The sequence below is a fragment of the Rattus norvegicus genome, chromosome 16, assembly GCF_021556685.1.
Source record: "Rattus norvegicus strain SHRSP/BbbUtx chromosome 16, alternate assembly SHRSP_T2T, whole genome shotgun sequence".
Taxonomy (NCBI): Eukaryota; Metazoa; Chordata; class Mammalia; order Rodentia; family Muridae; genus Rattus; species Rattus norvegicus.
This window is the reverse complement of record NC_141549.1, coordinates 76,178,952-76,204,692: the sequence shown is the minus strand read 5'-3', so window position 1 is coordinate 76,204,692 and position 25,741 is coordinate 76,178,952. Positions and strand designations below refer to the sequence as shown.

Here is a 25,741-nt window from a genome sequence, read left to right as displayed (position 1 = left end):
TCAGATATCCTGCATATCAGATATTTACATTATAATTCATAACAGTAGCAAAATTAGAGTTATGAAGTAGCAATGAAAATAATCTTATGGTTGGGGGTCACCACAACATGAGCATTGTATTAAATGGTTGTAGCATTAGGAAGGCTGAGAACCACTACTTCAAAGAGAGAGAGGAGGTGTGCATATGTATGGTGTGTATGGGGTGTGTGTGTGTGTGTGTGTGTGTGTGTGTGTGTGCGCGCACGCGCGCATGCTGATTTCCTTCTCACTGTTTTCTGTCCTGTGCAGTTGTTTCTTGGTTCCCATACTTTCTAGACTTTGTTATTTGAAAGTGTCAGATGAGTAGAATCAGTCAATATATGGCCTTTTGTGATTTCTTCTCGCATTTAACATACCATTCTCAGGGTTCGTCCCTGCTGTAACACGTCTCAGGACCTCATTCCTTCACGACTGACAATGGGCTTTTGTGTGAGCAAATCATGTATCATTAACTCTCTGGTTGATATCCACTGGGATGATCTACACATTCACGTTCTTATGAATTATGTTGCTATGGAAATTTATACATAAATTTTGTATGTACATATAGTTTAATTGTTTTTAATGAAATATACATTTGATCCTCAGTTTTATGATAATGATGTCCTGTGATGTCTCCACCAGTCTAGAATAGCTGCTAGGTAGAACACAGGGCTGGCTTCTTTTGATCCTCCTGCCACAGCCTGCTTAGCAATTAGCCAACATGCCATCGTGCTTCATAGAAGTTTCTGTTTGAAGATTAGTGGCATGTATTTCTTATGAATAAATATGCATAGCATATAGTATTTCTTTATAGTAAAATACTAACCAAAGAGGATTTACTACTGTTCTTATCTGGAGTAACACTGCTCTACGTTTCCTTGGTTTTTAGCCTCAAAATGAATTCTCTCTCATGTTTCCATTACACACTATGAAAATCATCTTCTGTAATGCTCGTATAATAGCTCAATTAATTTCCTTATTATTATTACCATTTTAGGGTTTGGCTGATTAATGTTGATCTCGTTAGCAGTCGCTTTGTTGGTTGTGGTTGAGTGTAATTCCTCTAACACATTTTTTTCTCTGCATAAAGTGTATGAAAACTTCTTATATTTAGAACTTCTAGAGAGCCCCTTAGCACAACCCCTGGGGCCAAGCAGTGGGATGGATCACCAACTAAACTACAATTGCAAAATGCGGGGCACTCAGGATGCACACATTCATAGCACAGGTGCTGAAAGGATTGGGTGGAACCAAGTTTTGTGGCCCTGACTGGGACTGTTCCCATCAGAGGACTTGAGGATTTTGGTCTTGCATGTGCATCCCTGATTCATAAACACAGATCCAATATTAAGGACTGAATCTACATACGGATTGAATCATTTGATCTCTATGGTAATTGGGACTTTTTTTAGAATTTGTATTTGTTTGTTTGCATATATGGATAATGTACTTTGGTCATTTTTCCCACTGTTATCCCCTGACCCTCCTCTCCCCCTCTCACAGAGCTCCTTTCTCTTCCTAACAGATCTTCTTACTTTTGTGTCTCTTTTGTTGCCCATCATATTAAATGAAAGCTATCTGCCTGAGTGTGGCAATTTACCCATGGGCACATTACCTAGGATGACTTGCCCTCCCCCAGCAACTATTAACTGCTTATAGCCCCTTAGGGAGGACTAGAGCCTGACTGAGTTGCTCATCCACAATGGAATACTGGTGGCCCCTTCTTCTTCCTCCTCTTCCTCCTCTTCCTCTTCCCCCCTCTCCTTCCCCCTCCTCTTCCCTCTTCCCCCTCCTCTCCCCTCCTCCCCCTCCACTCCCCTCCTCCCCTTTCTCCTTCCTCTCTCCTCTTTCTCTTTCCCTTTCCACCTCCCCCTCCTCCCCCTTCTCCTCCTCCTCCTCTTCCTCCTCTTCCTCCTCCTTCTTTTGATCTTATGCTGTTGTGAGTGCACAGATGAACCAGCCATGTTACATTAAGGAGACACTTTCACTGAGCTCTTTCTGACTCCTACATTCTTTCTTCCCTCTCTTCTGCAATATTCCCCAACCCAATTGAAGGAATGAAATAAATATTGTAGGACCCAATCAGCCCTACATCCGGGAGGTCCCACTCATGAAAACACAGAGATGGAGAGCAATGCAATCAAGCAAGAGGTTCAATGATCCAGTGCACTGGGGTGGCCCTGTAACTGGGACAGAGGCAACCCTGAGTAACGAAAACACACACTTTTTATACACTTGTGGAGGGACAGCCTTTGACAACAGCATGACTTGGTCCTTGATGATGCACATTGACCCTTACATTCCTCAATGGAGAGATATCTTTGGCATGTGGATGGGGGACTGAAAAGAGCCCTGCCCTCTTCTTGGTTAGCTCATTTTCTGGAGCAGGGTGTTATTCTAAATTCTTTGGACAGGGTATAAAGCTAGCAAAAGCCCTTAGGGTCCTCATAACCTACCTACTTTCTACCAGGCCAAGTCTTCTAATAGAGCTTATGCTTCAGTAAGAACTAGGGTCCTTCAATATCCCAGTTAGGGTCTAGCACTTGACAGTCACTTGTTCTCAGGAAAAAAAAATCTCTGGTCAACGCTGAGAGAATCACTACTAAGCAGTAGGTATAAGCATTAGTATTTAGAAGGTAATTTGACAACCTGTCCATTCAGTACAACAATAGATTCCTCCCTAGGTAGGGCCTAGGACTCCCTAACTATGGGTCTTTTGACCAAATTTAGGACACTGGGTGTAAATTCTTCTTGTGGAACAGTCTAAAATCCAATCAGGGAAGTGGTTCGTTGCCTCTATAAGAGTCATGGTACCATTGTACTAGTACACACATCTTGCCTGGTAGGCGGCTATTACAATTTGCAGGAGGATTTCCAGATCTGTGGGAATGTAGCATCTTCTGGCATAAAGCTAACCGACAGTGAGGAAACCTCTAGTTATATTCTAGTTGCGTGTTCCCACGTCTTGTAGTCGAAGTGGGAAGTGCCTGCCGTAATAACGTCCTATCATCTAGTTCCCCTGTGCAGCCAAGAGCCATTCCAATAGCCTTTACTGTTTTGAGGAACTCTGTGGATGGCCTGCCTGACCAATTCATAAACACATAACCCATACTTGGCTCTAAGATTTTCATTTAATAAGCTATGACTTCTGGAAGCAGTAATATCCATCCAGGGAGAGGACCTCAGTTAAAATTTTTAATTAGATCACAAAATGATAGAGCTTCACCTGTTCTATTCACACAGCTTTCAGTTTTGTTAACCATCGCCATTACTCTTATCTCTTTGTTCCTCTAGCTCAGTGGTCCTCAAACTTCCTAATGCCGCAACCCTTTAGTACAGTTCCTTGTGTTGTAACCCCCAGCCATAACATTATTTAGTTGCTACTTCGTTAATGTCGTGTTGCTACTGTTACAAATTGCAGTGTAACTATTGATATGCAGGATATCTGAAAAGTGACTCCCAAACGTGTTGTAAGTCTCAGGTTGAGAAATACTGGTCTACCTCAATCTCTACTTAAAATAATTATTTTCAGGATCCCAGCCTTTACTTTCTTATCACATGTGCCTACTCTTTCTCTTTTCCAATGAGCCACCCACTCCCAGCCAACGGCTCCTTTCTTGCTTATTAACCACTTGCAAGCCTTCCAGGTTAGATGCAGAAATCTAAGAATCTAAGGGTACAATCTGTATAATGTGCAGCATTTGTACGGGCTTGGCTCACCTCACTCAGTAGAATAGTTTCCAGTTGTCACCATTTTCATGCAAATTTCACCATTTCGGTTTCTTGGGAGTTGAATAAAAATTTAATCCTGTATTGACACCACATTTTCATTCTCTACTTTTCGTCTGAAGGATGCATGGGCTGATTCCATTTCCTAGCTCTTGTAAACAGAGCAGCCGTGGACGTAGATGTAAAGGTATTTCTTTACCAGGACATGTAGGACACATCCTTTACTGACCAGGGCAGTTTACCTGGGTCATATTTAGTTCTAATTCTGACAACTTTGCAAAAATGTACAGGGTGCGACAGAACTTTATGCTCCCAACAGTCAGTGGACAGAAGGTGCCCCTTTTCAACGTTGAAACTTAAGTCACTATTGGATCGTTTTATGAAGTGCCCAAACTTTCGTGTTACCACCGTTTCTCTACATCCTTGCCAAGGCTTATTAGCACACACGTCTTTGAGTTTCGACATCCGAGGGCTTATACTGTGGTATTTGATTGTGGTTTTATCTATAATTTATGTAAAAGTTTATGTCAGCGATGTTGATCGTCTACGCACGTTTTCATTGTAGTTCCCCAGAGACACCTTGGAAGATACCTGGTAGGTATCTAAAATTCTACGTCTTACAGACTCTATATTTTCTCTCGTATTTCCCTTCATAACCATGGCTACGTTTCACTTATAAATCAGTCACAATAGGCTGCAAACGATAATAAAATAAAACCGTTACAAAATATAATAATAGGAACCCTCTGAGATGGTTTTATTGCACGGCGACTTTACGTGGAGGAAGAGTCATGAGACTGCCTACGTACATTCTACGAGGTGATCTCGAAAAGCTCTTACTGTGATGTGGCTGTTCCCAGGGAGGAAGTACCATGTGGCTGCCCCCGCGTAGCTAAAATGCTAGCACCATTGCTCTCGCAGTTTGCAAGCGCTGTGCTGTGAAGTGTGGATCGCGAGCAAGCGCTGTGGTACAGTGACAGTTGGCGACCAAGGAGACACTTCAATGAGGAATGAGTGATTATATATATATATATATATATATATATATATATATATATATATCTGACATACGTGCTTGAGAGGCAGATGACTCATCTCCAGGCATGATGCAGGGGCTGGCGTGAAGTATCACACACTCCTTATAGTGGCATTTGACTTGAAAGGATGTTTTATTCCTCCTAAACTCCTTATTTTAAAATCACAGAAGATGGTGGCAACTAAAACTTTGGGAAATTGAACGCACATAAACGAGACTGTGGTTTCAGTCATTTGCTTACATCCTCAATATAGATCCTTTACCTATTGTTTTTGTACAATTTTCAACAATAATAGTTATGTAGATGATGGGGGATTGAAGAATTAGGCAGATTAATAAGAAAAACATAAAGAGAAGACAAATCAATTAGACTTAACAGATGTCCAAGGAATTGTCTATTTCTCCTTCCACTGCTATCCAGCACCATATTTGCTAATAGTTCCATATTTTAATTATAATAAATGTGTCGATGATGAGTAATACTTTCAGTCTTAAATTTTATCTTTTTTCCCGATATTGTGCACTCACCAGAGTTTTCGTATGTCATTTTTCTGACATCTTCCTGTCCTTGTTTTTAGCTGTTTTCATTTTTATTCTAACACATGTTTCTTTTCATCTAGTCCGACAATCCTTGCATTTGGGCTATTTCAGTTATTTTTGTTTTGTCAACTTGACACAAGCTAGATTCATCTGGGGAGGGGGAAGCTCTATAAAATTGGCCTGTGGGAACGTCTGTGGAAGATTTTCTTGAGCGGCGATTGATATAGGAGAGTTCAGCCCACTTTGGGTGGTGCTACCCCTAGACAGGTGATGCTGGGTTATATAAGAAAAAAAAAAAACTGAGTGAGTCATGGGGAGCAAACCAGTAAGCAGAGCTCCTCTGTGTCCTCTGCTGTAGTTCCTGCCTCCAGTTTCTTCCTCAAGTTCCTGTCCCAGTTCCTTTAGTGATAGAGTATTATCCAGAGTATAAGGCGAAACTAACTCTTTTTGTCCCATGTTGCTTTTGGTCAGTGATCCATCACGTCAAGGGAAAGCACACTGTGGCAATTACAACTACAGGTAACAGACAAGCTTACGCAGTCAGTTCACATCTGCCCTATCTATGCTCTCTCTGGACTCTCATTTTTTTCTGTACCTGTTTGTTTTAATGATGCCCTAGACGATCACGTTTTAGTCTCTCTGTTGTTAAATTGAGTGATTTAACTCCATTTAGTCCAGAGCCAACCATACGCAGCTCAGTCCATTTAGAGCCAGTTTTATACAACTGGTTTTTAGGCAGATGCATACATGCTCTCACTGCTCAGGAGTTCTTCTCCTTCCCTGACGGCTATTTGTCAGACATAGCACATTTATATGTTATGCATTCAACAATGCAGTTATAATGACTAGTTATATATAATTTCATATCTGTTAATCTAGGAAGAGGAATGGACAGTGATTATATAGTTTTGAGTTTGCTTTGTTACTCTTCTCGGTCACGCTGTTTCTCCTCATTGTTCTCATGGATTTTCAAATTAGATGTGGTGTCATGATTTGGTCCCATCCAGCTTTGACACTGCCTGTGTCCTTCGAGCTGTTATTGTCCAGTACATGTCTGTATGTCATGGGCTCATTATGGAATTATTTATATACAATATATATATATATATATACACACACACACATACACACATACACACATAACACACACACATTATTCACAGACATATATATTAATTAAGAGAATGAAGGAACGAGTACATTGAACTGTCTAGGGTGATGTCCTAATTAACCTTACTGGTGCACTTGCTTACTTGTGAGGACTTGGAGCACTGTTTTTGGTCACTGGCCCTCACCCTGAAGCTCTTCCTTTCGTACTTACTGTAAGGCAGGTGCTCTTAGCAGATGTTCCTTCTCTGAATTTCCAGTGTCCTGAAAACCCCTGCTTCTGGGCTCTATCATTTGTTACCTTCGCTGTGGTTTCCTGGTGCATGAAGGGTTGTTTTCTGCATTTTGTAAACAGCGCTCTTTGCTTTCACTTCCCAGCAGTTCTATTGTGATCCGCTTGGTGCGTTTTTTGTTTTTGTTTTTGTTTTTTGTTGTTGTTGTTTTTGTTTTTTTGTTTTTGTTTTGTTTTTGTTTTTGTTTTTTTTTTCCCTGAGGCTTTTCCAGGCTATGGTTGTGCTCCGCTGTGGTTTTTTTATGTTTGGGACGTCCTCAGTGGCTGTTCTCTTTTGCTCTTCTGCCTCTGTCTTCCCTCTGACACTGATTCCAACTCAGATCTATCGCTGAGTCCCTTCTGTGACCCCACCATGTTGTTTCTCATGCTTCCTAAATGGAGAGATTCTTTTTGGGTCGTTCCAGTTTATACCTCCGAACAGAGCTTCTGCTTGACAAACCGTTGCTTTGCACTTCTCTCATTGAGGCGCCTTCCTTTATTTCTGTGGCAATGCGCTTAATTTCTTGAAGTCTTTGAAGGTGCTTTAAAGCGGCAGCTCTCAACCTATGGGTCAGGGAGGAGGTTACTGGTCAGATAGCCTGCGTATCTGATATTTGCATCACTGTCCATAACGAGCAAAATTACAGTTATGAAGTAGCCAGGAGATAATTTTATGGTTGGGGTCACCGCAACATGAAGAACCATATTAAAGGCTCGCAGCCTCAGGAAGGTTGAAAATTGCTACTTTTAAGCCTTTGTTTGCTGTCCAAACTGTCTTCTTTCTTCTTCTCTGCATAGGGGTCACAGTTTACCTTGTTTGGATTTCATTCCGTTTCTCTGGTTTCCAGTAGCTTCCAGTTTTGTTCTGAATGCCTTTGTTTTAGAGGATGCACTCTAACAGTGCTGGGAACTCAGCCCCTCCTGGCACTGTTTGCACTGCTGTCTTCCTATTCACTTGTCAATGTCCTGGCCAGACCAGTACCATCTGCTTCTGAGTGTGCAGCCACCTCGATCCTGTCCATGGTACAGACAATCATGACAGTTTAGACAACATTCTTCAACCATCTCTTGCTCTGGCCTCCTTTAAGCTCCCTGTCACAACTAGAGACACACCCAGGCTGCATTATCATCTCATAACAGACACATTGTTTTCCTCAGTGTCCTGGCTTACAGGTCTTTGCGTAGGACTAGAGTTCCATTCCAGGAAGCCCCGTAGTTTTCTCTCTGGTTCTCTGTGGCAGGCCCATTCCCACTGTGGTTTAGCTTCTCACTGCCCAGGAATACAAGCTTTCTCTTACCCCCTCAATCCTAAAGTTCCCACTTTGTTTTTTTTTTTTAAACATCCTCAAGCCAGACCATAGTAGCACACGCCTTTAATCCCAATACACTTGGGAGGCAAAGGCAGGTGGACCTTGGTGAGTTCCAGGTTGGCCTGGTCTAGGGAGTAAGTTCCAGGACAGCCAGGGGGACACAGAGAAACCCTGTCTTGGAAAACAAAAGGACAAAAGCATCAAAGGTAAGCAAACATCCTTGAACCCTATGGCTTCCCATACTCTATGTCAGATAAAGCTAGGTTCCCTGGGGACAGTTTAGGAATCATCATTTCTCGTGCACTCCTATCTTTCTGCCCTGATCAAGGTGAGAACAGAGAGAGCTGCCTGCTGTTCCCAGAGCAACAGGCTTGCTGCGGCTGAACTAGCATTCGCTTCACTGCTTTTCTATTTGTCCGGCCTCTGTGAGAGCTGGGATAGGGTCAGCCAGGGCCCTCTTTCCATTGTGTGCTCTACCTGGCATGCAGTATCTTGCCTGCACTGAGAGAGTGTGTTGAGAACGAGCGCACTTGACCACTCAGTCGTGTTGCCAGACATTTCAATCCCACAACCTGGAATTAAGTGGGGTGTGATAAAGACTGACCCTCTCTCCCTGCGTCTCCTGACAGGCTGCTAATATCCAAGGAGTCTACATTGTTTTGCCACAGGCGATGACCAGAGCTGCATCATAATAACCAGAAGGCTGGTAAGGGGGAGAGGATTATGCTGAAGTATCTGGCTTATTCTTCAGATTTAGATGGTCTCTTCAATAAACATTTTTGAATACGGTGTTTGCTTTTGAAAATAACATTTTATTAATTCTCTAAGAGTTTCATACAGTGTTGCTTGATCATAGTTCCCTAACTCTCCCTATAGTCACCCCCTTAAAAAAAAGTAACCTAGCTATTCTAATTAGTATTGCCTATTTGCTGCAGAGTGTGGGGGCAGCCATAGAAGCATAGGTAAGCTTCCAGGACCACACCCTTAAAGAGAACTGTCTCTCCTTTCAGTTGATGCTGAGGACATCAAATGCCAGGGAGTTATTTTTTTTTTTTTTTTGTTAAGGGTGGGCCGCCTGGCAACTTCCTTCCCCTCTGCCCCTAGAAGGTTTGCTGACATGAAGGCCAGATAGCCACAGCTGCTATAAGCTCACAAATACATCATGTCCAGAAGATGCTGTTTGATTTCACTCCTTCCCTGAATGCCCACCTCTGGCACGTAAAATAGTCAAACCTGCTTCCATGTTGGTCCCTGAGCTTTGGGGAGGAGTGCTTTGTAGATCTCCAGTTTATGGCTGAGCACCCTGCAGGCATTTATCCTTGACCAGGCATGAGTTTCGATGCTGTTTTGTCCGGAGTACACACACGCTTCTCTGATGCACTAAGCTATGGCTATAGAGCTATGGCTATAGAGATGTGGCCTTAGAGGAAGCTTTAGCTCTATAGATGCCTAGAGCAGCGTTTCTCAACCCGTGGGCCACGACCCCTATAGTGTCAATTTCAGAATTTTGGCTTCTTTAAAAGCACAGAAATATGATAAGTGTGTATTTTTGTTTTAACCTCAAGTACAGGGATGTGGGGGTGCTTCTGGCTGTCTATAGCTGCTGACTTGATTTGCCTCGTGCTCTAGCAGAAGCGTGGTTTTGCCAGCTGCAGAGAGTTTCTGTGATTGTGTGACACTGGGATTTTGGGAACTTGTCAGAGGGTGTATAAATGCCAGAGCTTTGATATCCATGGTTGGTCGTCGTTAGTTTCTCAGAGGAGTTGGTTATAGTTTGTTAGTAGCTACGCTCAAAGAAAAAGCAAAAGGATAGAAGTTAGACTCAGGGATCTCTCTCTCTCTCTCTCTCTCTCTCTCTCTCTCTCTCTCTCTCTCTCTCTCTCTTTCTGCCTCCTCTAGCCTTCTTTCTCTCCTATCTAGTTATAGAGGGTAAAACTAGGGGGCTAAAAGGTGGGAAAAAGAAGAACTCACAAAGTAGCAAAGGCTGGCTACAGATCTCTTTGCAGATCAAATGACCCTTCCATGGGGTCACATATCAGATTATGCTTCATAACAGTTACAAAGTAGCAACAAAAATAATTTTATGGTTGGGAGTCACTACAACATAAGGAACCATATTAAAATGTTGCAGCATACGGAAGTTGTTGAAGATCACTAGTTTAGAGATTAATAATAGTAGGATCTCCCTTGGGGCCATAATTTCTCAAAAACAGCTTCTTGGCCAAATCTGCAGCACCAGGGATTGCAAGTCCTCCCGTGGAGTGGACTTCAGGTCTAATGAGTAGCAGCCAGCTATCTCTCTAACACCCCTCTCTCTACTACAGCATGAGCATATCTTGTCATGATATACATTCACTGTAGTTCACAAAGGTCACAGTTGGGTTATCTATTGATGACTTTTTCTCCCACAAGGCTACATAGACTTTTCTGGTGCTATGACAGCTAGTCCCAAAGGAGGAAGCTTCCTGATACTTACCGATGTGATTCCCTTATGTCCTGTGACCAATGTGTGTGCTGTCTTCAGCAATAGAGTCTTACTTTTAAGTTCTGGTGGTAAACCAAGAACAAAGTCAATGCTTTCAAGTCTTGGGGCTACCACTGATCAACAACTCTAGTGGAGAGATATTCTATATAGTGGGGGAGATATTCTATATAGCGGGGAGATATTCTATATAGTGGAGAGATATTCTATATAGTGGAGAGATATTCTATATAGCGGGGAGATATTCTATATAGCGGGGAGATATTCTATATAGCGGGGAGATATTCTATATAGTGGGGAGATACTCTATATAGTGGGGATATATTCTTTATAGTGGGTAGATATTCTATATAGTGGGGATGTGTTCTTTATAGTGGGGAGGTATTCTATATAGCGGGGAAGTTTTCCATGTAGTTGAGAGGTTTTCTATATGGTGGGGAGATATTTTAGGGTGGGGAGGTATTCTATAAGTGGGGAGGTATTCTATATAGTGGGGAGGTATTCTAGGATTGGGGAGATATTCTATATAGTGGGGAGATATTCTATATAGTGGGGAGGTATTCTATATAGTGGGGAGGTATTCTATATAGTGGGGAGGTATTCTATATAGCAGGGAAGTTTTCCATATAGTGGGGATATATTTTAGGGTGGGAAAGTATTCTATAAATGGGGAGGTATTCTAGGATTGGGGAGGTATTCTATATAGTGAGGAGATATTCTATATAGCAGGGAGACATTCTATATAGTGGGGAGATATTCTATATAGCGGGGAGATATTCTACATAGTGGGGGGAGGTATTCTACATAGTGGGGGGAGGTATTCTATATAGCAGGGAAGTTTTCCATATAGTTGGGAGGTTTTCTATATAATGGGGAGATATTTTAGGGTGGGAAAGTATTCTGTAAGTGGGGAGGTATTCTATATAGTGGGGAGGTATTCTATATAGTGGGTAGATATTCTATATAGTGGGGATGTGTTCTTTATAGTGGGGAGGTATTCTATATAGTGGGGAAGTTTTCCATATAGTTGGGAGGTTTTCTATATAGTGGGGAGATATTTTAGGATGGGGAGGTATTCTAGGATGGGGGAGGTATTCTATATAGTGGGGAGGTATTCTATTTATACCTGGCAGTAGCCTTTTTATTTGCCAGCTTATGGATTCCAGGAGGAGTGTTTTCACCCCTGTGAGATAATGCCCACTAAACTGTGTTATATGAATACGTAAATGAAAAAAATACCAGGAAGCTTATGCAATAGTAGGTCTCCACACGACTTTTTCAAACACCCTTAATGCTGTTTGCTTTTAAAATAATTTCTACTAATGCTAAAGAATTTTTCAAAGACATGTTTTCAGCAGTTAATGATTGTTTTGCTGAGAAACAATTTCATAAACCACCTCATTTTGCTGTTCTTGTAGTGACCATCTCTCCGGGACTTTTTGTGTTGCCTAAAGCTAAATTGAGTGGAGATGATCGTATCAATTGAGTTCTAAGAACAGAACTTTGGGAAAGAGAAAGGCCTTTCAGGAGGAGATGACAGCCAGAGGCACCCTGGTATTTTCTTTCTCCTGACTGAATTCTATTGAAAACGTAGCTTTGCAAAATGCTTCTGTGTGGGAAGCTTTCCTATGTACACCACAAACTTACTTGTTCTTCCTCTTAGTAATGCTGATATTGCACTTAAACTCCCTGTCTCCAGAATAGAGCCCTTGCCTTATGCTAATCATAGGTTCTTCCTTCATTTGTGTGATAGTTTGGGGGCCTTTTAAAAAATTCTCTAAGCAGGATATTCACATATACTCACTGAGGTCTGTCCATCAAAATTTATGAAGTTTTCACCCTGGGCTACATGTGAACCTTGCTCTGTCTGCAGCGGGAAACTTTTAGAAAGATAAAATGACCTGTCGACTCAAGAAAGCACCAATTTAGAATGTAGATAGCTAGGAATACCCAGTTAAATCCTAGCACTGGACAGACCTGGGCTTAGTGCTGTGACTCTGGGTGCTGTGCTTCCACCACCATCCATGAACACAGTTGAGCCATCTAGACTGTGTCCCCAAAGCACATGCTGCTGACACGAAGCTGACTTAGCTTCTCGCTTATCTCCATCTCCTGGTTGTCACCCTGCCCGGTCTTATGCATCAAAGGCATAACTCTGCTGCAGTGTATTTTGTTCAAGAATGATTGGTTCTCCATTTCTAACCATCTTTGCTTCTTTTGCATGAAAAGTAACTGACCTTGCCCTGGGAATAGAACTATAGAAGGGTGGTTAAAATCATGGTCATGAAACTAATGTAAATATTGGGATTATCTTCTAGTACTCGAACCTCCAATTTGCGGTATATATATATGTATATATATATATATAATTTTAAATATATTTAAATTATATACATATTAATATATATAATATACAACACACATATATATATGATACAACTTAAAAATGCAGTAGTTCAAGTAGAAAATCAAAGGGAAGCCTTAGAATTAAGCAGAAGATAGCCTATTAGGCATGAAGATAAAGAAGAGGGTCTATACCAAATATGCAAGAAGTGTGAAAAATTAAAAAAAAAAGAATAGGAAAGGAACACAGAGTAAATGGGGAACACCATGGTGAGAAAAGCCAAATCTTTAAAGTATAGGCATAAATAAGGGAGAAGAATCCCAAGTCAATGGAATAGACTAGATCTTCAACAAGATCATAGAAGGAAACCTTCCCAAATGAAGACCAGATATACTCATACAGATATAAGAAGCACACGGAATGTCAAATAGATAAGAACTGGGAAGAAAATTCCCATGGCATATCATAGCTAAAGCATTAGGCATACAGAAAACGTGTATTGAAAGCAGCAAGAGAAAAAAAAAACCTAACCAAACCAAAGCAAGCAAGCAAACAACAAACGAACAAGCTACACAAGTCACATATGAAGAAAAAGCCATCAGAATAACAGCTATTTCTCAGGGGAAACTCAGAAAGCCTTAAGAGACAGAAGCAATGCATTCCAAGTCCTAAAAGACTGTGACAGCCAATATAGAAAAATGTACCAGGGAGAACTATCTGCCCTGATTGAAGGAGTAGGCAAAGCTTTTCCCAGCATCAACATTCTAATTGTATCTGACAAACCAAACCTAAGAAAAATACAGGAAATATGATTTCTGGCTGAGGAGAGGAGTGAATATAGCAATAGATCCGTGGAAAGAAATATAAAGCCATAATTATTAAAGCAAGGTACAAACGCTCCGAACACAAACACCACCGAAAATCAACAACATGATGACAGCAGCTAACACACATTTTTAAGTATTAATGGCCTCAAGACTCCAATAAAGAAACACAGCCTGACTGAATAGATCAAGAAATAAAATCCATCTGTTGTCTATAAGAAACTTGGCATTAAGTATAAACATCACCTTAGAGTAAAAGGACGGGCAAAAGTATTCCAGTGAACTGTGATCAAGAAGCAGGCGGGCGCCATTATGCTAATCATTTGACAGACTAGACTTCAAACTAATACTAGTCAGAAATGATAAAGAGGAATACTTAATTCTAATTAAGGGCACAGGTAATCAAGAGGATATTTGTTATCCCAAACATGTGCACCAATCTGTGGCATCCAATTTTATTAAAAAAAAAAAAACAATCTACCATTGGAATTGAAGAAGCAGATTAACATCTACTCATTAATAATACATGGTTTCAATGCCTCACTTTCTTCAATAGACAGGTCATCTGAACAAAAATTAACCATCGGAATTAAAGGACTTAACTGTTAGCTACAGAATATTTCACCCAAACCAAAGAATACATATTCTAGCCAGGATTGCATCAAAGACTTTCTAAAATAGGCTATATCCTGGGACACAAAGTAAACCTTCCAATTTTGAAGAGATTGAAATCACTCCTTGTGTGCTACCTGAGAAGAATGCAATGAAACTTATAACTGAGAGCAAACACATCCCTAGTAAAGACACAAACTCACTGAGATGAAACAACTCATTAGTAATGATAAGTTTGTCAAAGATGAGACCAGCAAAGAAATATAGAGCTTTTTGGAATTAAATGAAAATAAAGACACAAAACAAAAGACCCCCTGGGACATACGGAAAGCTGTCATACAAGGGTAAGTTATAGCTCTGAATACATACATTAAAAAAGAAAAACAGCACAAGTAAATGACTTAGTTGTACAATTTAAATGGTGGGAAAAAAAGGACAAACCAAATCCAAGCTTACTTCGAGAAAGGATAAAGATCAGAGCAGAAATACACAGCAGGAAAATAAATGAACACATCTAAACACTGTTTTGTTTTTGTCTTTTTTTTTTGCCTTTTTTTTTTTTTTTTGCTTTTTGTTTTTAAGTTGACAGACACTTGGTCCAACTGACTCTAGGAAAGAAAAGATGACCCAAATTAAGGTAATTGGAAATGAAGAGGCAAACATTACAACAGTCAGCAAAGAAATTCAGAATAATATGAGGAAATATTTTAAAAATCTGTACTCCATTAAGTTGAGAAACTTAAAAGAAATGGGCAAAGTTCTAGGTTCAGCCAAACTATCAATTGAACTAAGCCAACTGACCCAAGAAGTCAAGGCCTCAAAGGATGCATAACAAATGATGTAACTGAAATAGCAGCAACAAAACCTTTCAGCTAAAAAATTTAAAATGTTCAGGGCCAATGGATTCACAGCAAAGTTCTACCATACTTTCAAAGAAAATCTACAGCTAGCCCTTCTTTTTTTTTTTTTGGTTCTTTTTTTCGGAGCTGGGGACCAAACCCAGGGCCTTGCGCTTCCTAGGTAAGTGCTCTACCACTGAGCTAAATCCACAACCCCTAGCTAGCCCTTCTTAAACTATCCCAAAAGTGGAGATAGAAGGAGCACTCCCAAATGGTTTCTGTGAAGCCAAAAGCACCCCAATACCAAACCAGGTAAAAACACGGTGACAACAAAAGGAAATAACAGGTCAATATGCCTGATGAATGTAGATTCAAATAACGCTTATGAAAATAGTTACAAGCAGAATACAGACACACACCAAAAAGATTATTCCCCATGAGTATGAAATGAAGGAATAGTTCAAAAGATGCCATCAGTAAACCTCATGAACCACATAAATAGACCCAAAGACAAGAATCGCATGATAATTGCAGTAGATTCAGAATAAGCCTTAAACAAAATCCAACATGTCTTTATGATAAAAGTCTTGCAGAATGTAGAGCCAGAGGGGAGCATATTCCAATGTACCTCAGTCTAAACTATAGAGGAGAAAAACACAGCCAACCTCATCTTAAATGGAAAAAAAGCTTGAAGAACTCTCTCTGAAGTCAGAAACCAGACTGGTTGTCCACTATGCCCACTCTGTCTCGGTCCTTTGCTTAGATCATTGGCTGGAGCAATAAAGCAAGAGAAGAAAATCAAAGGGATACAAATGGGGAAAGTAGAAGGCAAACCATCGCTATTGCAAAACAATATGACGTTAACCATAAAGATCCCAAAATTCTACCAGAAATCTTCTAGAAATTATAAGTAATATTAGCAGTATGGCAGGATGCAGACCTACAAACCAACATCAAACATACAGACAAAGGGGTTATGGATGGACTACCAATGGTCTTAAAAGAAAAGGAAATATCTACAAATAATTTCCTAATCAAGGAAATAAAGGACATCTGCAATTAGAAATTTAAACTTCTGAAGAAAGCAATAAGAGAGACACTAGAAAATGGAAAGACACCATGTTTATATTGCAAATTATTAAAATTGAGTAGGACTGGTAGAATTAAAATTGAGGAAATGACCATTTTCTCCAAAGCTATTTGAAGATTCAATACAACCCTAATCAAAATCTCCCTCTCACTATTTAGAGAAATAAGATAGTGTAGTAAAATTTATAGGAAACTGCAAAAGGCAACAGATAGACAAAAACCATTCTGAGTAAAAGGAACTCTAGAGGGATTACAATCCCAGATCATACAGTATACCACAGAGACACATTGATAAAAGCAATGCTATACTGACACAAACAGGCATGCACAGCAACAGACAAAACCGAAGACATAAACATAAGTAAATCTAATTTCAGCCACTTAAAATTTGACAAAGATGCCAAAAACATATATCGAAGAAAAGACAGCATCTTCCAGAAATAGTCCTGTGGAAACAGGATGCCCCATACTCAAGGATGAGACTAGACTTGTATCTATCACCTTGCACAATCAAAGACCTAAACATGAAATCTGAAATAATAAAACTGTCAGAAGAAAGGACAGGCGGTGCCCTCTATGATGCAGGCGTAGGAAAGGACCTCCTGCATACAACCCCGTTTGCTCAAGAACTAAGATCAATAGCTGACTTAGGAGACTCAAGAATCTTCTGCCCCGGAAAGAAAGAATGATGGTAGCCCAGAGAGTAGGAAAGAATCTTTGCCAATTATACATCTGACAAAAGACTGATTCCAAAATAAAGAACTCAAAAAACAAAGAGTCAAAAAACCAAATGATCCATCCAAACACTGGACCTGGAGCATGAGTTCTCAGAAAAAGAAAACTGCCTAAGAAACACCACAAAAGATAAATCTTCACCATCTTTGGCAGTTAGGGAAATGTAAATCAATACACAGTTGAGTTTTCATCTGACTTAAGTCAAAAAGGCAAACTACACCCAAACAATTCACACAAAATGCTGCCTGGGAGAAGCTTTGCTTTTAGTCATGGTAACTAGAACATGGAAACCATCTAAATGTCCTTCAACTGACAAATGGATAATAAAACTGGACAAATACACTGTGGAGTGACAATCATCTGTAAGGAAAAATGAAATTTGCAGGTAAATGGATGGAACTAGAAAAAATTGTTTTGAGGCAGGTAACTCAGAACCAGAAACACAAATGCCAACTGTTTTCTTTTATCCGTAGTTCCTAGCTTCAAATTTTTAGGAGTGGAGACCGAGTCTGAGTAATTGCCAGAAACCAGCAAAGTAAAATGGAATCTTTACCAGGATAGAGGGATTGGGGAGCAGTTAACAAGTAGGGTCCTACTGATCAGAGGACTGGGAAGTGGGCGGGGAGTTCTTCAAGGAGGGAGATGGATGCAAATAGAGAAAAGGGGAGCAGGGTAAAAGGGACTAGCAGGATTCAAGTGATTTGATGGGGTGATGGAAAAAGAGTGACACCTTATTGGAGAGTGAATGAGGTAAATACAGAAGAAAGGAAATGTAATGGATAAAAATAAGTGTGTCTGGTTAAGCCACAAGGAATCATACTATGAACTACTTACTTTCAAAGACTAATAAATTTAATAATTTTTAATAATATGCACATATGTTTATTTAATGAACTTTTTGTCTCAATTGACATTGCTATGACCAAGAGCCAGAGACCACTTAAGATAAATCCCAATACCAGGCATGGGTAGCATTCTTTTGTGTTGCTGCCAAGGGCTCTCCCAGAGATTCCCGAAACATAAAGCCTATTGCAGGTGCTTTGGTTGTCCCTTAGAGGTGGAAGGTAAATTTCAATCGTTGACAATACCATGTATTTCAGAAACAGGGCCCAGAGAGCCTGAGCTAGAACTAAGTTGAATGTTTCCCCCTGAGGTCTAGCTTTCATGGTACCCAAAGATACCATTCAGGCTTCCACAAGAGGAAGCAACAAGCGATCCTAACCAGCTATGACGCTGATGAACCACATCAATACCCAGCATGGAGGTGATGATGCTAGGGGTGCACTAGTGGCTCACACACCTTGGCGCCAACCAACAGCTCTCTAATTGGGCTTAAGGCCTACTCGATAGAAGGGAAACTCACGCCTGTTCCTGGTAACCTATACAACTATGAGTGCTAGTGAGGTCATGAATATCGAAGGACAGCCACCTATAAGTGCTACTTTACTAAACCAGTATAATTCCTAACAGTAGTCTAAATATTTGTCCTTATACCCACAGATCAGTGTAGTTTCAACTCCACATCAAGGAAACTTCCATTTGCAACATTATGGGAGACCATTACAGCTTTCTGTAATGGTCACAGGCAAACAAAATGCAGGTGTGGGGCCAAGTCCCAAGAATACATGTACAGAACACTATTGCACTCAGGGCTTAGGGAACATTGAGAGCACAGGATAGGAAATGTTCATGAGCCAGAGAATCAGGGGGTTTGCTGTGAGACTGTGTTTCCCAGCAGTGTCAGAAGCAACACTCATAAAATCTCACTGGCATGACTCCCCCAACTTGGTCTAAACAAATACTGAAGCCTCAACCCTACACAAAGAACTACAGGCAGCTAAGGGATACGGAGAGTGCGAGAAATAGCCTTCTCCAGGGAAGAGCACACCGATTGGTTATCTAAAACCCAATAGTTACCCCTAAGCACACATATGAGTAACATGCCAACTGCGTAGGTTGTATTTAAGAATGTATATGCATTCTCATGTATATGCACGCAATAACAGTGATAAAAATGTCATACATTTGAAAGAGAGCAAGGAGGGTAGATGGGAGTCTCTGGATTTAGGGAAGGGTAGAAAGAAATGTTGTAACTACATTATAATCTCCAAACTTTTAAACATTTGAAAACAAAAGCATATTGGACTAATTATGCCTAGTGCACTGTGGAAAGCTTGCCAATTTATTTTCTATTTCCTCAAAACCTCCCAGCCCCTCACCCTTCAGTGAACACATTGTATTCTCTTCAGTTGCTCTGAGATTTGATGTTGCCGGGTATGTCCGGACTTTTCCTCTTCAAGGGACTCTGTACCCCCATTGGGCTTGGTTGGAGAGATCAGCGAGAGGCAACCCTCCTGCTCTACTGCCTGTCTATTTTATTTCCTAGTAAAGTTCATGATGGCTGGTAAACATTTCTGTGCCTTTATTTTCATCTGAAAGCAAAACCCAAAGTAGTTTAGCTTACCTTCAGCAAGGGCAGAATGCTCGCCAGAGCACAGTCTTGTGGGAATGTGGCCATTTTGTGTTGGTCGACTTAACCGATACTGACTACCATCCCTACTCCCAACACTTCAGAATTTGTCTGTTGTTCCTACCTTGTAAGTATAGGTCAGCCTCTTGAAAGAGACACTCACACACACACACACACACACACACACACACACACACACACACACACACACACGAGCTGTCTTCCCACATACCAAAATCTAATTATCAGAGATCTCATATATTCTACCTAAAGGAAGGAGTTAGTTTTCGAACTACCACATAATGTGTGTAAGGCAACTCTCTAGCAGTATGGACATTTCATAGTTATGCAAAAAATTATATAATTCTCTGTTCACCTCAGTCCTGTCCCCATCCTCCTCCTTGTCTCCATCCAATTTTAAATTTCATTCCTGGGTTTTCTGGGTCTCTAAGAAGGGACTGTTGTGGGGGTAGAGATCTGCTAAGGACGTTCTTTAACAAAGAGATGCCTTGTTCTTTCAGTTCCACTGAGGAACAGATTTTGTCCTTCTCTTACAGCCCTCTGTACCCTCAATTTCCAACGAGGCAGGAAGGGAGGCAGAGGACTAATCTTCTGAGAGAGTAGAAGTAATTGATGACCTGCAGACACAATGGCCATGTCCCATGCTCTGACAAAGGAGTTGCTTTTCTCTGATTCACGATTCATTTTCATTAAATTGTACAAAGGCATAAAAATAAGCCGGACTAAGCAGTCCGTGCAGCCTTTAGCAGATCACCTTTTCTAAAGAATCGGGGGAAAAAATTACACAAAATCTTGCCAGAAAATCCAGGCAGTGTGGTCATCATAGCGCTGTGATAGATATGCAAATGAAGTATGAAAATGTTCAAGTCCTTAGAGAAACTTTTTTTCCTAAAAACAACTTGAACAGTGCAGCTATGTATCCTGGTGAGGCTAAAATTGGCAAAGGCAGAGCTGAATGCCAAATGATAATTTCTGCTAAATAATTCAGGCCATATGAACTTTGATATTTCCCTTACTTTAATGAGTATAATGTGGGCAATTACCAGCTACTCTCCTCACACAGCCAGACAATGTGCTTTTTCCTAATTGTGGGTGCCATTTTTCTTCGGGTAACTCATATCTGCAAAGATTCTTATAGACCTCAGGGTCCTGCACATGTAGCCACTACAAGCATTACTGAGCTGGTGGTAATGATAACCAAGAAACTTAGCATGTCTATAAGCCGTGCAGCCATAGACAAATCTCGTGGGAATGATAAATCTCATGAAGGACTTGAGTTCCTTTGTGACACTCTCTTTTCTCTTTTTCCCCACGCAGGGAAGCGATGCTGACATGGTGGATAAGAATAAATGCTGTACACTCTGTAACATGTCCTTTACCTCAGCCGTGGTGGCCGACTCACATTACCAAGGCAAAATCCACGCCAAAAGGTTAAAACTGTTGCTAGGAGAGAAACCTCCATTGAAAACCACAGGTATGTGTTTGGGGGCAGGGGTGGTCCAAGCCTTCAGGGAGAGCCACACACCCTCTTTTCAGAAGCTGCAAGCTTTTTGGGTCAAATGGCAGGTGCCATTCAAAACCCACAGGAAGGGATGGGGAGCCTGGGCACACATGGCCATTGGGGTAGGATTTCATTGGCTTGTACAGTGTCTTTCATCCTCCAGGATGCCTGTCCCATTGATTGTGTGTCATATGAGATACACATCTGTGGCGCTCTTCCCGGGTTCAGCCTGCATTCTACATGGGTATGGAAGAGTACATTGCATAGAAGTTAGGGTCGAGCCAGTGTCTATGGAAAGCAATTACCATTCTTTACGTCTGCACGTTGGGCACACCAGGGCACAGTGACCTCATACGTTCTTAGTTTGGTGGAGAAGAAGCACAAGTAAACCATAGTCTTCGCAGTCACTTTAGTTCGGAGACAAGTGTGTATGACATTCCCGCCATTGTTGCTGGGGAAGCTGTGACTCAAACCTATTTATTTTCATCAGTAACTTCAATATTGATTGCCGATTACCTGATCTTCTAAATGCTTAACTAAACAATGTCTTTGGAGGTTTACCAAATGATGAAACCAAGATTTATTTTTATATATATAATTTAGCAATGCTGAAACTGTTCGGACAAGATTTATATTGTGATGAAGACGTTACTGTGCTGGGTTATAATCCCAAGAAGTTAGGGGATATTTTTCATTATGTCTCCTCTTACAGTGCAATTAAAATTTAGTAGTGCATTTTATCTTGCTGTCTAATGAATCGTGCATAAATCGTGGGCGTAATTATTTTTAAATGGTATTTTGGAAACGAGAGAGTGTCTGAAACAACGCTTGGGTTTTGACTTCAGTGGCGCACTTCTTCAGCTAATTGCTTAACAAATAGTAAGGAGCCTTTTCGCTCCTTTTCTCAGCTGGGTTTGAGTACAGCGTATCGTTCTCTTGGAGGTGGATGTGACATTCAGGTGTAGAATGGTTTCGTCTGGAAACAAGTGCAGCTTATTTTAGAGCCTCTGCCTGATGTGGCATGAAACAAGGGACGCTCTGTTGAGACGCTTGTTCTCAGAAAGGCTGAGGCACTAACCTTGTGACCTACGCATCGTCAGATCTCTTAAAATAGACACCTCAAAGCAGGAGTCGCTGGAAAGTTTCTATCTTTTCTTTCTGTGAATGAGTAACTAGCTCGTCTGTTCTCTTTGCCTAAGCAGAAGAGTGCTCTTACATTTCGTTTTGGAGGTAGTACATGGGGGAGGTAGTACTGGGAGGAGAGAGGCTGCATCACATTGGTTAGCAAATGGCAAAAATGATTATTTATGTCTCAAAAACAATCACATGCCCAAAATAGCTCTTTATGATTTTGTATCCATCTTCAGGAATTCAAATAATCCCAGAACTAGGGCATAGGACTCAAGGATAACTTATTAACTCTCAATACATTGCAAAGACAGGAGGAGCTGGCAAAATGGCACAGAGGCTAAACTCAGGAGCAAAACTGAGTTTGACTCCTGGACCTCTATGGTGAAAGGGAAGAATTTAAACTGTGTCCTCTATGTAAGCACTGTGGCAAGCATGCCCCCTCCCATAAACAAATATAATAAAACATTGGAAGAACACACACACACACACACACACACACACACACACACACACGACATACACATACACGTATCCCAAAGACAAAATTCAGGTCATATGAAATGTTCCCTTACTCAGTGACTGGGTTCATGCTGTTCATGGCACTAACTTAGCTCTTGAGGTTACAGAGATCAAGGAACCTGTTAGGCAAGACCAGGATGGGAAAGGACATCTTACAAGATCAGCTTGAAGCCTCTTCCACTGGGGAGCAGAGAAAGCTAATTGTCATAACCTAGACTCTTTCTTGTCCATTTCTCTTGCTTAGCATTACCCTCTTCCCTACCTTCTTTGAGCAGACAGGATCTTGGAAGGTGCGAACCACAGACCAAAATGAGTTCAGAGACGCTCAACTGATCCTCAGGCTTGGGATTCTGCCAGCCACTGAGCACAAAAATATGCAGACGTAGGCAGTGGAAGGTGTGACCCAAGCTAAAGGTGGGAACATGGATGGGACAAAGGGCAGCAACTTAGTGTGGCTGCAGAAAACGTGAGTGGTCAAGGAATGTGCCCACAGCCATTGGCAGCAGGACTTTGGGGAGACCTGAGATTTGGCGAGAATCGGTAGAGATGCCTTTTAAGAGGATCCCAGGTGAGTATCAGTTAAGGAGCAGGAATCAGGTTAGAGAATCAGCACAGGTCAGAGAACAGGACCCTGGCCCCAGGCTTCAGACATTGGGTCTAAAACACAAACCCAGTTATTGTAAGGGCAAGGACTTTGAAGCTGGAGAAGACCCAAGCCATGGCACTGGAGTTGCTGCGGGTTCCTTGCCAGCCATAACACTGCCTTCCTTTGCAGGCCCACAGTCTTTCCTAACAGCGCTTTAGAGAGAGCCCAGTCCCGAGGTTTCCCTGTGCATGGGTACACAGACAGGGTTGGTATCACCTAATCGGCTTAGCTGGCTTGAAATCCTATCTGTAACGAAAACAAAGCCAAAAGGAAAACCAGACATGTAAAACCCAGCATCACTTGACATGAAATGGCAGCCTAAGTCATCCTTCCATTTGGACAGGATCCGCACCCAACTTCTTTGGTCCTATGACCACGTGATGGTCCAACGTCATGTACTTTTGTCTTCACAGCTATAACCAGACCAGAGATTCTAAGACAAAAACCAAGAAGACATAGATCTGGTTTGTGTTCCAGAGGGTAGGCTCTGCAACTTAGAGGCCCTAGTAAAGATGTCAGAAACTTGATGCCAGAGAGAAGCAATACCTTGCTCAGGTACCCCTGCTGTGCAGCCTGCCATGTTGTGAACCACGGTCTCTCAGACTCTGGTGATTTCTGGGGTCGGTGGGGGGCATAATTGGAGTAGAGCTCATTGCTTCTCTGTACTATTTTATTCAATGAAGAACAGTCAGGACCAGTGAATCACTGTCTCCTTGACTTGCATCTGTACTCAGACCAGACATCAGTTGAGCGCTCCGCAGGACACAACGCCCTTGGAATTGCCTTCTTCAGATGAGAGCATCTTTACTAGGGCCTCTAAGTTGCAGAGCCTACCCTCTGGACACAAACCAGTTCTACGTCTTCTTGGTTTTTGTCTTAGAATCTCTGATCTGGTTATAGCTGTGGAGGCAAAAGTACATGACGTTGGACCATCACGTGGTCATAGGACCAAAGAAGTTGGGGTGCGGATCCTGTCCAAATGGAAGGATGACTTAGGCTGCCATTTCATGTCATTTGCAGGGAGACCAGAGAAACTGGACTGAGCGAAGAGAGGCCAGAAAGCAGAAGGCGGCTGTGTCCGTTAGCTATCGCTATAGCAATAGGACAAAGATAGTTTAATTTACTACTGACTCCTCAAAACGCATACAGGCAATTTTTTAATAAAAAACAATGATGGTTATTTCAAAAGTAAAAAAAAGAAATATAGTGATATTTGAACCTTTCCACGGCTCCCCCTCATCTCATAAAAAAGAGAATCTCGGGGGAAATGCAAGATTGAATGAACAGGTAATTCCCAAATCACAATCTACCCTTCAGGGCCCAGGGCCCCTTTTCTCCAACCTTATTCTTGCTGCTTGCTTCTTTCTGCTCCAGAGGCACTACCAGGCAAGATTGAGAGGTTCACTGATTTGATTGATGGGTTGTGGCAGAGCCCTGGGAGGCTGGGACAGTGGAGGAGAGAGGATATGTTCACAGTGTAACCAGCATCCTGAGATTTGTCTTAGAGCAGCGTCCCAAAGGACCGAGATGATTGTGAGTGGCTGTTATTGAATCCTAAATCCAGGGTGAATTCGATATCTTGCAACTGGAGAGCAGTGTCTGCGGTTTGCAATGTTTGCAGGGACTGGGATTAGGGCTCCTGTGTTTGGGATCCCAGATTTGGAGTTTTATTCATGACTTGAGATTCACATTGCTTTTAGGCCTCTACTAGGGAGGTAAGAACTCACCAGAAGCGCCCTTCTCAGGGCATAGAGAGTCAAAGATCCTTGAAATATCCATGCCTAATAACCTGAAACTTTCTCACTAGTTTCTACCAGTTCTCATGAGCACCAGGAGCATGGGCTTCTGGCGGAAGTGAGGGTCCAAACTATAAGAAAACGATGCTATGAATATTCTCCTCTTGGAGGATGACTAGAGGAGTCGAGTTTGTTTAGTAGGTAAAAATCTATCCCTCTTGGGAAAGTCTTTTAAAAGCTTTCATAGGAAAGTGCTATAATTGTGGAGCATGTGTTTTGTGTGCATATGTGTGTTTGTTCATGTGCCCGAGAGCAACAGATATAACCAGGGAGTGGGCAGAAAATGAGTTAGGTGGGAGCTCAAGACAGGGAAGAGTCTGTTGATACCCAGAGATGTTCACAGGCAGAATGTGCATGTGGGAGCTGTTGATGCAGCCTGGTGCTGAGTCTTGGGGCCTTTCCAGTTGGAGCTCCATAAGCAGTTGGTGCTTAACTTAGATGACTTTTCAGAGCCCTCTAAATCAGTTATTTCCCACCCGCTGCCACAGGCATGTAGACCCACCGACAGGATGGCTGGAGAGAACACTGACTTGGGATCCAAGGGACGGAGAGCTCGGGCACTGTGCAACCAGAGTCCGTTTTATACTTTCTGGTCGGAACACGTTCCTCCCAGGCTTCAGCCTTCTTGTCTGTTGTTTTGTTCTACTGCTGTGCATATATTTGCATATATCTCCCCGTTCTTGCGAGGGAAGAGGTTGGTTCCCTTCCACATTGAGAG

The 25,741-nt window shown here is 41.6% G+C and overlaps 2 protein-coding genes across 4 annotated transcripts in view; one reads left to right on the top strand and one right to left on the bottom strand.

The window, feature by feature from the left end:
• Positions 1-25,741, bottom strand: part of Erich1 (glutamate-rich 1) — a gene marked incomplete at its 5' end in the record, with an annotated part of 52,793,804 nt that overhangs the window by 7,459,671 nt on the left and 45,308,392 nt on the right.
• Zmat4 (zinc finger, matrin type 4) overlaps positions 1-25,741 on the top strand; it is a 430,441-nt gene that overhangs the window by 251,147 nt on the left and 153,553 nt on the right. For all 4 annotated transcript variants that reach the window (XM_087589121.1, XM_087589122.1, XM_087589120.1 and 1 more), the window contains 1 exon segment: positions 20,748-20,904. In XM_087589121.1, the coding sequence (XP_087445247.1) occupies positions 20,748-20,904 (157 nt within the window).